This window comes from Pollachius pollachius, assembly GCF_949987615.1.
Source record: "Pollachius pollachius genome assembly, chromosome: 1".
Lineage (NCBI taxonomy): Eukaryota > Metazoa > Chordata > Actinopteri > Gadiformes > Gadidae > Pollachius > Pollachius pollachius.
In genome coordinates this window covers 23,658,570-23,670,268 of record NC_136934.1, presented here as the reverse complement: position 1 = coordinate 23,670,268, position 11,699 = coordinate 23,658,570, and the positions used below count along the sequence as shown (strand labels likewise).

At 43.7% G+C, this 11,699-nt stretch overlaps 1 protein-coding gene across 1 annotated transcript; it reads left to right on the top strand.

Moving 5' to 3' along the window:
- The first annotated feature begins 2,629 nt into the window (after positions 1–2,629).
- Positions 2,630–11,293, top strand: hmgcra (3-hydroxy-3-methylglutaryl-CoA reductase a). The gene is made up of 20 exons (XM_079735555.1): positions 2,630–2,839; positions 3,295–3,466; positions 3,557–3,668; positions 3,794–3,881; positions 3,976–4,060; positions 4,700–4,805; positions 4,918–5,024; positions 5,134–5,247; positions 5,568–5,725; positions 6,102–6,364; positions 6,542–6,753; positions 7,155–7,349; positions 7,613–7,771; positions 7,897–8,054; positions 8,319–8,424; positions 8,969–9,139; positions 9,245–9,385; positions 9,726–9,884; positions 10,105–10,259; positions 10,643–11,293. Exons 2-20 carry the CDS (start codon positions 3,302–3,304, stop codon positions 10,695–10,697), a joined length of 2,709 nt encoding a protein of 902 aa, XP_079591681.1. The 5' UTR covers positions 2,630–2,839; positions 3,295–3,301; the 3' UTR covers positions 10,698–11,293.
- The last annotated feature ends 406 nt before the right edge of the window (positions 11,294–11,699 follow it).

Genomic DNA, 11,699 nt, shown 5'->3' with positions numbered 1-11,699 from the left:
GGGACATATTTGGTTAGAAAAGGACATACCAGATACATCTTTTTATGATATATCTATCTGTGCTGTTTATGATTAAAGTGAAACACTGTCTATGTACAGTACAGTTGCTGCCTTTTGCATGGCCAACATTGACATTTAAATTTCTGTGACCTGCCAGCACAGGACTTAAATCCAAAAAAGTGAGATCAAGACAAATTAGATCTATTATAAAAGATGTGCACATTTCATTCACCTCCAATTATTACTCTTCTTTCTGACAGTTTTTGGACAACTAGCCCCATATCATACCTTAACATTAAGGTTATGGAACAATTTCCAATTGACATAGTCGGCCTCTAAATGTCCAAATGGGGCCTGGATACAGACATGGGTACAGTCTATTGTGCCTATAACATTGGGTATGCCTGATTATTTGTGGTTCAAGATGACCAGGGAAAGTGAAGAAAATATTCAGGTATCGCTGAGAGCAAGGTACCCTGACAGGGATACCGTTTCCTTCGCGAGACCTTCTGCAACACCTCAAGAATGTCCCACACGCAAAGCAACACAGAGCTATGCAGACAGAGTACAAAACGGTCAATGCTTGGCTAGCAAAGCATTACTATGAATGTTAGGACGTAACAAAATGTATGTGTTTGCAAAGTGATGCAAAAATGGATGCGTTTCAGGGATTCTGTTTCTGAAGGACAAATATGGCACAGTAATGGAATGGATATCTCGTTTAGATTAGGATTAGGGATTTCACTTGATCGGCCTTAGCGGAATAGCCCCATGGTCTGCCACATGTCGCTCCATGGCTGTCAACCCCTCAACATCCTCACTGAAGGCAAGCAGTTCATTCTCAAAGGCGGGATTACTATTATTTTTCATTAACCTTTATATTATATTCAGGGCAGGCCATTGAGAGCAGACTCTCTTTTCCAATGACCCCCTGATTACAACATACAAATTAAAACAAAATACAAATGTACAATAGATATAAACAGTAGGACAAATAACCAGAACAACATTTCATGGCCTTGTCAATAAATAAAAGACAGTGTGGCTCCCTTCGGATTGTAAAGGGTGCGGCAGAACTTCGACTGCTCAGAGTGTGAAGCAAGTGGTTTATGGTCTTTGTATACCTGGCAGCAGGCACACTAGGTTGGTCACATACACAGACCTTAGACTAACAGAACACATTGCCCTAATCATTTCTCCCCATAAAGGGCAGTTTTTGCATCCACACCATACCTCACGTCATGATTATGATTTGTCACCAGACAGACAGTCCAGGAGGTGGGGCTGATGTGAAAGATGTTAATTCGGTGTCCTCCCTATTTTAACATTGCTGTCAGTGGAGCACGGACTCGTTTATTGAATCAATGCCTTTCACTCGATGATTTGAGAAGTGAACCATTCCTCTGGAGTCCGAGAATGATACAGATTTATGAAAGGGATCTGTCAGGGATGGGGATTAAAACAGAACGAGGCAAAACCATATCTGAAAACTGTTTAGCAATAAAACATTCCTCGACAACTTCTCTTCATAGGTTATACGAGTGACACCTGTGTTAATCCTACGATGTTACGAAGGGTCTACTGAACCTTGTACCCGTCCTTTGCCCATTTGGAAAGTCTGTTTTTTGTTATATTGAGACCGCATGATGTTTGATGATTTATTTGATGTTTCAATGTTCCCTGTTGTACTGTGCGAAAGTTATTTATGGTTTATTTCATGGCAACAAAAATCGATATAATCTATAAAGTCTTACAATTATATTATCTGTATAATTTAATGTTCATGGTTAGCTTTACAGATCCCCCTCTTTATTCAAACAAAACCCTTCTTTGGAGTTCAGGTTGGGGAACCTCTTATCTCATGCCAAAGACGTGGTGTCAATAAATAAAGAATAAATAATTATAATATTGTAAACTATTAACAGCTAAAGAAACTGTTTCTTTAAAAACAATGTGATTACTTTTAAAGCGTGCTTTTGACTTATTAGGCCTATTCTTATTTTGAATGCCTCTACCTAATTTAAAAAAAATCGGTATAAGGCTGCAATATGATGGTGCAAAATGTAATCAATTTGATCCATTATCGATGTTTTGTACTTTATTTTTAACCCTAACCCATAGGCCTATTTTTTTTATATATCCCATTGGTAAGCCTGCTACGCGTTTTATTTTAAGACTTTAGGAACGTGTTTATACTTTCGTCGATCAATTCCAGCAAAGGCAATCACCATATGCATCTATACACGCGTGCATGTAAATTATATCTATTTACTAATTACCATATGCATAATCTATACACGCATGCAGTACATATCTATTTACTAATTGCCATATGCATCATCTATACACGCATGTACTAAATATCTATTTACTCATTTTCATATGCATCATCTATACACTCATTCAGTAAATATCTATTTACTAGACAGCATTTGCATCACAGCAGTTGGGAAACGATGGCGCGATCACGCGCGATCACCAGTCTCCTCCCTGGATACACCCCCAACGCCCGTTGTCTAGGAAACCTCGCGTGGTTCGCGACCTGATTGGCTGAGATCTTAAGTGACGTAGTAGCGTACCATCACTTCATATGCTCGCACTGGACGCTCAACTGGGCTGATCTGCCAACCGCCAGCGTGTGAGGAGCTGCGACTGCTGTCCTGACTGTGGTATTAATAATATATAGTATTAAAGATATATTATTATTATACCAGTCGCAGTGTTGCACGCATTTAAGAACTATTGCTGGTTGCAATACAAGGGACACTGGAATTTAGCCCCTAAGTCTTTGGTCGACAGTCAATCCTTCTCGGTTCGCTAAGTCTCTGACCCTTTGTGAGTAAGTAAATCCTCTAAATTCTGTTTAACCTGTAGTTTATTTAGGTATTATATAAATGACCCAAGACATATGTGCATTGAAGTTATATTGCGCTAAATAAACATTATTAAGACCAGGCGTATCTTACGAATTAAAGCCACTGAAATGAATCCAGTTATATTGAGTCTGCCTATTGAATAGGCATTGACACTGCTGCATTGATCAGATAAATCAGAACAATGACATTATTCTTTCATCAATTATTTTTGGACTTGGTATTATATCAATGGCCTATGTTAGAATTGATGTCATTAAAAAAAGTTTAAAAGTTAAAACAAGTTCGTTTTATAAGGCTAGTTGTATATTGCTATATCATTAATATTACTTCAGTATATTTCGTTGTCCAAATCCAAATAAGTTGACACTATTTTTAGTTGCATTATTGTTCCTAACAATATATCTTTTTTGTATTGCAGCGACATCATGCTAACCCGCCTGTTCCGCATGCATGGCATGTTCGTGGCCTCGCACCCCTGGGAGGTGATCGTCGGCACGGTCACCCTCACCATCTGCATGATGTCCATGAACATGTTCACAGGGAACGATCAGATCTGCGGCTGGAACTTTGACTGCCCAAAGACAGAGGAGGTGGGTCGAAGTAGTAAAATGTGTATTGAACTGGGGACATTCATTCAAAATATTGAATTAGTATTGATTGATTATTTTCCGTCCTTCCAGCAAATTCTCAGCAGTGACATCATCATCCTCACCATCACGCGCTGCATCGCCATCATCTACATTTACTTCCAGTTCCAAAACCTACGACAGCTGGGCTCCAAATACATCCTGGGTATGCATGGAGGATAAGCTGTTTGCACTATAGCTTGACAGTATACTGTGAAATGTGGAAGCTGAAAGCACAAAGGGCGAAAGACACAGTGACACACAGTGACCTGTGTGTCTTTTCTACCCAAGGTATCGCGGGCCTCTTCACCATATTCTCCAGCTTTGTGTTCAGCACCGTCGTGATACACTTCCTCGACAAGGAGCTCACAGGCCTCAAGTAAGAACCGTTTTGGAACCGTGTCGAACAAGACTGAGTATCTCGGGTGTAAACCTGAAGTCCTAATTGATTTGATTCTTCTTTTTCTCTCCAGTGAAGCGTTGCCATTCTTCCTGCTCCTCATCGACCTCTCCAAAGCGTGTGCACTGGCAAAGTTTGCTCTGAGTTCCAACTCTCAGGTACTTTTCAAAGGATACCTTACTTCCAGTTGTAAGACAAGGCAGCGCAGTTGCTGGGATACAGGACATCTAGAAAGATAATAGCCAGGATAACATGACATAACATAAACCTGAATGTACAAGGCATTATGGAGTGTAGTGCTGAGCCATCACATTATAATCCCAAAGTTATGGGATTGTTATGCTATGGTCGCAATCTGTCACATTTCAACTAGCTCGTAGCTCAAAATAACCCAGACATATCTCTCGTCATATATACTGATCGATAGGGATTATAATAATGTTATTTATAAAATAACATCCTATAGTGCTAAATTCTAATAATAAGAAAAATGCTGGCTAGCCAGTTCCTCTCTCTTTGTTAAAAGAGATCTTACCATCGAAACTCCCAAAACCCCTCCCACTCACACCACCCAGCTAGCCCAGCTATGCTGGTCTGCGTCACACAGTTGCACAGCCAGTTAGAGTCGCCTCGACAGCCTTCTCACTGGGAGGGGTGAAATGCCACTTTAATTCAATCAGTTTCCCATTTTTCTGAATCCATTTCTAATAGTCACAAACGCATAACAATAGAAAGGTTTGTTAGAGGCCCATGAATCTGTGTATTATTAAATGGTCATTGGTGACCTATGCCCTAAGGATGAGGTGCGGGATAACATTGCGCGTGGCATGGCTGTCCTGGGCCCGGCCTTCACTCTGGACGCGGTGGTCGAGTGCCTGGTGATCGGGGTGGGCACCATGTCAGGTAACCACAGCAACCAATTATTTACCGTCTGTTTTTTTTAATCCTAATTGTATTTCCTAAACCTTCAACTTTGTAAGATATGAGGATGATATCCAACGTTATATTTTTGCAGGGGTTCGCCAGTTGGAGATCATGTGCTGCTTCGGGTGCATGTCTGTCCTGGCCAACTACTTTGTTTTCATGACCTTCTTCCCTGCGTGCGTTTCCCTGGTGCTGGAGGTAAGGCTTCCTTCTGTGTGGTCGTCGTCCACGGATATCTCCTCACGAGTCCTGTACTCTGTGTGTGTGTGTGTGTGTGTTGATCTGGATTGTTTTGGTTGTTAATCAGCTGTCTAGAGAGAACCAAGAGGGCCATCCCATCTGGCAGCTGAGCCACTTCAACAAGGTGATGGAGGAGGAGGACAAGCCTAACCCCGTCACCCAGAGAGTGAAGATGATCATGGTAAGCCCCATATGGTTCAACACGGGAAGGTGGTGGAGGAGATAGGCTGCTTCACAGTGTATTAATGCAGTTTTGAAACGTCTCAGAATTTGCCTTTGCATGTATTTATTACAATACACATCATGGTTCAGTTTACTGTGTAAGCCATACATTCTCGTTCTACATACATCTTGTTGCGCTAAAGCTATGTTTGGGTAATTGTTTTGAGGTTGTGTTTGTAGTTTGTGAAAGCAAATGTAGTGTAGAAAAAAAGAAGAAGAAACTGAATGAATGGAATCCTGCATTTGTGTGAATTCTGATCCATCCATGTCTCTGTCTAGTCTCTAGGGCTGGTGATGGTGCACGCTCACAGCCGCTGGATCGCCGAGCCGTTGAATATCAACACCACCATGGATGTCGAGGTGGGCATGAGCTTCGGCCATGACTCCCCAAGAAGAATCCACCCTGAGACCCCCCTCTGGCAGTTCTACCTTGCACGGTCAGCCTCCCAATTATATTATATATGGATATGGATATAAATATATGGAATGGCAGTCAATGTCATTACTAGCAGATAAAATACATGCACTATATATTGGGTTGTGTAACAATTTGATTCAAAGGTCATCATCATATGTTTGGTGTGATCTGACAGTATAAATAAATTCATGAAATTATATTTTATTGTAAGCATAACCACATAAAAGTTGGTTATAGCAAATAATAGAGTTCACTGAGAAATTCAATTCAACGGCATTCAGCATTGGGAACATAAAATAATTCCTCTCGAAACCCATTGAATGGCTCTGAGTTCCAGGTTTCCTTTGTGGTGTCCAGTGCACTAAATCAAACCGTTGCTCCCTGTGCCCCAACAGGATGATCACCATGGACGTGGAGCAGGTGATCTGCCTGGGACTGGCCCTCCTGCTGGCCGTCAAGTATATCTTCTTCGAGCAGGTGGAGATGGAGTCCACGCTGTCCCTGAAGAACCTCATGAGCATGTCTGCCCCGGCGGCTGCCAACCGCCACGCCGCAGAGTCATGCCACCGGATGGAGCCTACCGTGCGCCCCACCGCTTCCCCCGCCCAGGACAACGCACAGAATTTAGCCCCGCTGCCGGTGATCAAGGAAGAGGAAGGTACTGGGAAACTGTGACACTCGTTCATAAAACTGTTCGGTATCACAATATCAACTATTTTAAGCGACTTCTGATGCCTCCGTAAGAGGATACGTTAGATTATAATATACAGTGCATCGTCATAGTGCTGGTAGCCCGTGTTTCAAAGACGCCGTGCTCTGCCCCTTTTCTCTCCAGACGAGATGATTCGACCCCTCCCTGCCCCGAAGGTCCAGCCCCTCCCGGCCCCCCAGGTCCAGCACCAGACCCAGAGCATCTTCTTCCTGGGGGACGGCAAGGCTGGGGAGGGCTCTCAACCGCAGACTCCCAACGCAGAAGCGAGTGCCCCTTCCTTTCCCAGCGAGCCCCGCCCTCTGGATGAGTGTTTGGCGATCCTCAAGAACCCTGAGGTACAAACGGGTTCATTTTAAATGTGAGGCTACAGATCAGGTCTCTTGAGTCAGTAAGAGTCACCTGTTTGAATAAATGTCAAATGGGAAAAGGGAAGGAGCATTTGCGAATATAAATATCCTGTCAGCAGGATTTGGGTAACGATATAATTAACTTTTCCCCTTCTCAGTTAATCAGGAGTCTGGTGTGGCCATAGTGACAGAGTCGTGATGAGCTTAGTCTCTCCTATCCTTAGGCTAAACCAATTAGCCATGATACTAGAGGAATGCAGAACTGACCTATCCATACATATAATCCTATATAAAGCTCCACCAATTTCCTCACCCCCATGGATCTGGTTCCAGATCCTTTGTTTGTGTGTCCGGGTGTGCCCTGATTCCCTGTGATTGTGTCCCTACAGATGGGTGCCCTTTTCCTCAGTGACGCGGAGGTGGTGCAGCTGGTCAACTCTAAACACATCCCCTCCTACAAGCTGGAGGCGCTGATGGAGCGGCCCGAGAGGGGCGTGGCCATCCGCAGGCAGATGATATCTGCTAAGCTCCCAGCGCCTGCTGCACTGTCGTCCCTGCCCTACACAGACTACGACTACTCCAACGTACGTTCAAGCACACTAGTCCGTGGATAGGCTCCTCCCTCTTTGTGTGTTTTGGAGGCAGGGTGGCGTCCACGTTTTTTTTTGGCAGTCCACGTTTTATTTGGATGCAAGATCACAGAATTATCCCCTACGATGAGATTTCCTTTTGTGTGTTTTGATTTGAGTATTACCCTTCATTCTCCCACATGCGCACAATATAACAGAATAATTCTAAGGCCCACAGTTTTGGCCTTGTCATCTCATCCTGTGTTCTGTGTTGACAGGTGATAGGCACCTGCTGTGAGAACGTGATTGGCTACATGCCCGTGCCAGTCGGTGTGGCCGGACCACTTCACCTGGACGGAAAGCAGTTCCAGGTCCCCATGGCAACGACCGAGGGCTGTCTAGTGGCAAGCACCAACCGTGGGTGCCGAGCTATCGCTGTGAGTGATATTCGACGCCTCCTCAGCAGCCTCAGCCCATACGCACATTCAATTCACTTGGGAGCAAAATGTCACATATCGCAGCAATCTCACAAAGGACTCTTTTCCTCGTTTGCGGTTCACAGTTGGGCGGCGGTGCCAGCAGTCGTATCCTGGCCGACGGCATGACCCGGGGTCCCGTGGTCAGGCTGCCCTCGGCGTGCCAGGCTGCCCAGGTCAAAGCCTGGCTGGAGAGTGCAGAGGGGTTTCAAGCCACCAAAGAGGTGTTCGACAGTACCAGCAGGTGAGGGTGAACACCGCACAGCGGACTCAGGCTTTGAGGATTCTAACAGGACACGCTAGTGCCACCGTCACCTCAGACTATCTAACACCCTCCAGCGGGAAAACTAATATACCAATATATAATAGTGTTGTATATAAAAAACCCAGTCATTGTGCACCTGGAAACTGGAGAGATCATTTAAGTTACGATAAGGAACACATTTTACTGCCTTTGGCGTGTAATAGGTAACTGAAAGTGCTCATATCCATTCTTCTATTTGTACAGGTTTGCCCGTCTCCAGAAGCTGCAGATCTGTCTGGCCGGGAGGAACCTTTACATCCGATTTCAGTCGAGGACCGGGGACGCCATGGGCATGAACATGATCTCCAAGGTCAGTTTCAGTTTCTGTATTCATTTGGTGATGGGTTAAGAATGAAATAAATAAAGTTACATTCAGGCAACTGGTAGACAAGGTTCTGTATGGAAGGTTAAAGAGCTATAATTGGACTGTAATTTAGTGACTTCCAGCTAATTTCTGACAAATCAGGGCACCTCTTCCATTAAGGGGTTTTTGGAATCCATCTAGCCTGTCAATTACAGGTGTGTAAAGGGCAACACTTCTTAATGCAGAGGGTCGGTGGCCGGAAGAAGGGGGTGGGCGCAGAGATGGACGCCACTTTTTTTGATTTTATTTTCTAAATCTTGCTCTCTTCTTCTGTTTTCTGCTTCATCTCTCTACAACTTTGTAATCTTACGCACAGCAGTTTTGATTTGACTGTATTTATTTAGTGATCTGTTCTGAGTAAAATATAGTAGATGACCTGCTCATCCTTTATGAATGCATGGCAGAAATTAAAAACATTGTGAATGAAATGAAACATTTTGTGCCTACATTTCTTTAACTGCTGTCTTGCGTGTCCCTCCGCGTACTGCAGGGAACCGAGCAGGCTCTGTCTCGTCTCCAGGAGGAGTTCCCTGAAGTGCAGGTTCTGGCGGTCAGTGGAAACTACTGCACCGACAAGAAGCCTGCCGCTATCAACTGGATCGAAGGCCGGGGCAAGTCTGCCGTCTGTGAGGCAACCATCCCTGCTAAAGTAGTCAGAGAGGTAGGAGCAGCCCTGAAGCACCGGCTAACCCACCAGACACCAACAGCAAACATATAGAACTAATCTACGACTGATCAGTGACATTATGGCATTATTTCTTTTTAGATTTTGAAGACCACGACTGCATCCCTAGTGGACGTGAACATCAACAAGAACCTGGTGGGCTCGGCCATGGCAGGCAGCATCGGGGGCTATAACGCACACGCCGCCAATCTGGTGGCTGCCATCTACATCGCCTGTGGACAGGTACACACCGCTCCTCACTCAGTGCTGTTCCAGTGCTACAAATCGTTGCACAGATGGAAACATTATTCCCCATGATTGTTGACTGAGGGAAATGTTGTAAGTCAACATTTAACAGACACTATTTGTTATATAATGTGAGGATGGGCTATAGTTTAAACATTGTACCCTATATAAGTGTTTGCATTAGTGCTTAATGGATCAGAAATCCTGTATGTATCGGCAGTTTCAGTCACTAAACACTAAAATATCTATATAAATATATATCAGTCGGACCCTATCCTAAATAAGACGTGAAGTTGATGAAGAAATTAATAATATACCCTTTTACTAAAACCCATAGGACCCAGCTCAGTCTGTGGGTAGTAGTAACTGCATCACCCTGATGGAGCCCTCAGGCCCCATGGGCGAGGACCTGTACATCAGCTGCACCATGCCCTCCATCGAACTGGGAACCGTGGGAGGCGGGACCAACCTGCCCCCTCAGCAAGCTTGCCTTAAGGTACACCACCACACATACACACTCTCTGTTCTTTAGGTACATTATCTGTGATCCATCCATGACTATCTCTCTCTATCAATCTCATCACTTTCATTAACTTGTCTGCAATCCAAATTGCCCCTACGGGACATTAAAGACTTACTGTACTCTACTACTGTACTCTTCTCTACTACTACCTTTCACGCCATCTAAATGACATCGATGTGTGCATTGGCTCTAGATGCTAGGCGTTCAGGGAGCGTGCCATGAGTGTCCAGGAGACAATGCCCGGCAGCTGGCCAGAGTAGTGTGTGCAACGGTGCTGGCAGGAGAGCTGTCACTCATGGCGGCGCTGTCGGCAGGCCACTTGGTGAAGAGCCACATGACACACAACAGGTAAGCAGAGGCACTTCTTCCAACTGAAGATGGAAGAAGTGCCTCATTGAGCCATTGAATGTTGTACGTCCTGGCACTTGTACATTGCACTTTTCAAGGTACTTAATTGTGTAGCATCTACAGTAGCTGCTATCGTTGCTTTACACGGGGAATGGGTTAGCCTAGCAATTGTAATACTTGCACTTGGTTCTATGAACATCTTTACTGTACCGACAGCGATATATTGTTTCACTTCTTATGACAAATGTACTTATTGTAACAAATGCACTTATTGTAAGTCGCTTTGGATAAAAGCGTCTGCTAAATGCCCTAAATGTAAATGTAAATGTATCGGTTTGATGGGGAGTGTTTCTAACGAGCGTGCTTGTTTCTTGTTTCGGCAGATCCAAGGTGAACTTGCAGCAGGCCCCCGGGACATGCACACAGAACGCCTCTTGAGAATGTGCCCAATGTTGTCTTCGCTTGTCCAAGTTGGGTTCGCTCTGGATTGTTCTTTTTGCAAATGACGCAGATGTTTCTACATGAGACCATGGAGGAATGTGATCGCTGAACAAATTTGAACCTTTTTAATATTTAAAAAGGATTTTATTGTTAAAAATGATTCACACAACTTTTTGAAATGATCGTGTCAACACTGCAATATTTGTTACAAAAATTGGATGTTCTGGAACAGTCCCTGACAGTGACCTGAGGAGCTGTCTGCACTTCTTTATGAGACATGACAACTCGAAAGAATGGAAAGAAAGTACATTATTTTGTTGTTCTTCTCACTGGTTGGTTTTTCAAAAACAATACTCTTCTTTGAGTTGAAAAGGAAGAGCTGATCTGAAGACTCCTTTGGCGGTTGTTCTTATGTGATATACGCTTACATAAACTAACTGTTGAATGGTTTGGCTTTGTCAGTTGTGGATGATTGCTGCAGTTAGGTTTCAATGTACGAAGAGTCACTGGGGTTTTAATGCAACACATTTGACTGTGTTAATTTCATTATCACTAAGCTTTTTAAAAAATATATTTTGTAATAAAAACAAGAACTTGACAATTCCTTCATTAAGATGTTTTCACAAATTGTTTGCTACAGTTTAAAGTAGTTACATAATTATTATGCCATATACACTGGACCCCAGGACTTTAATTGATAGGAAAATGTGTTTGTATTCTACATACATTTACTTCGAAGTTGACCACATGACCCTAAATATTTACTTTGACGAGACAAACCCAGGGAGAAAAACAAGAGACGACCGCATTCTGGCCACACAGGACCAGCCTTCTCTTGTTAAGGTATCATGAACCCAAACCATGGCCATTTTCAGATATCTTCTAAAAGACTGTTAAAGGACCTTTGTTGGCTGGGATAACCCTGGCAGATAAAAGGTGTAATGTAACTGGTAGCTGCTCATGGATGATCTGGATTAGTGAAAGTTGGACTCAAATTAG

Bases quoted from the DNA above. Each gene is read 5' to 3' on its own strand.
- hmgcra (XM_079735555.1), top strand. From the start codon at position 3,302: ATGCTAACCCGCCTGTTCCGCATGCATGGCATGTTCGTGGCCTCGCAC. The intron at 3,669-3,793 runs GTATGCATGGAG...TTTCTACCCAAG, and splicing joins GGGCTCCAAATACATCCTGG to GTATCGCGGGCCTCTTCACC. The intron at 9,386-9,725 runs GTACACACCGCT...TAAAACCCATAG, and splicing joins TCTACATCGCCTGTGGACAG to GACCCAGCTCAGTCTGTGGG.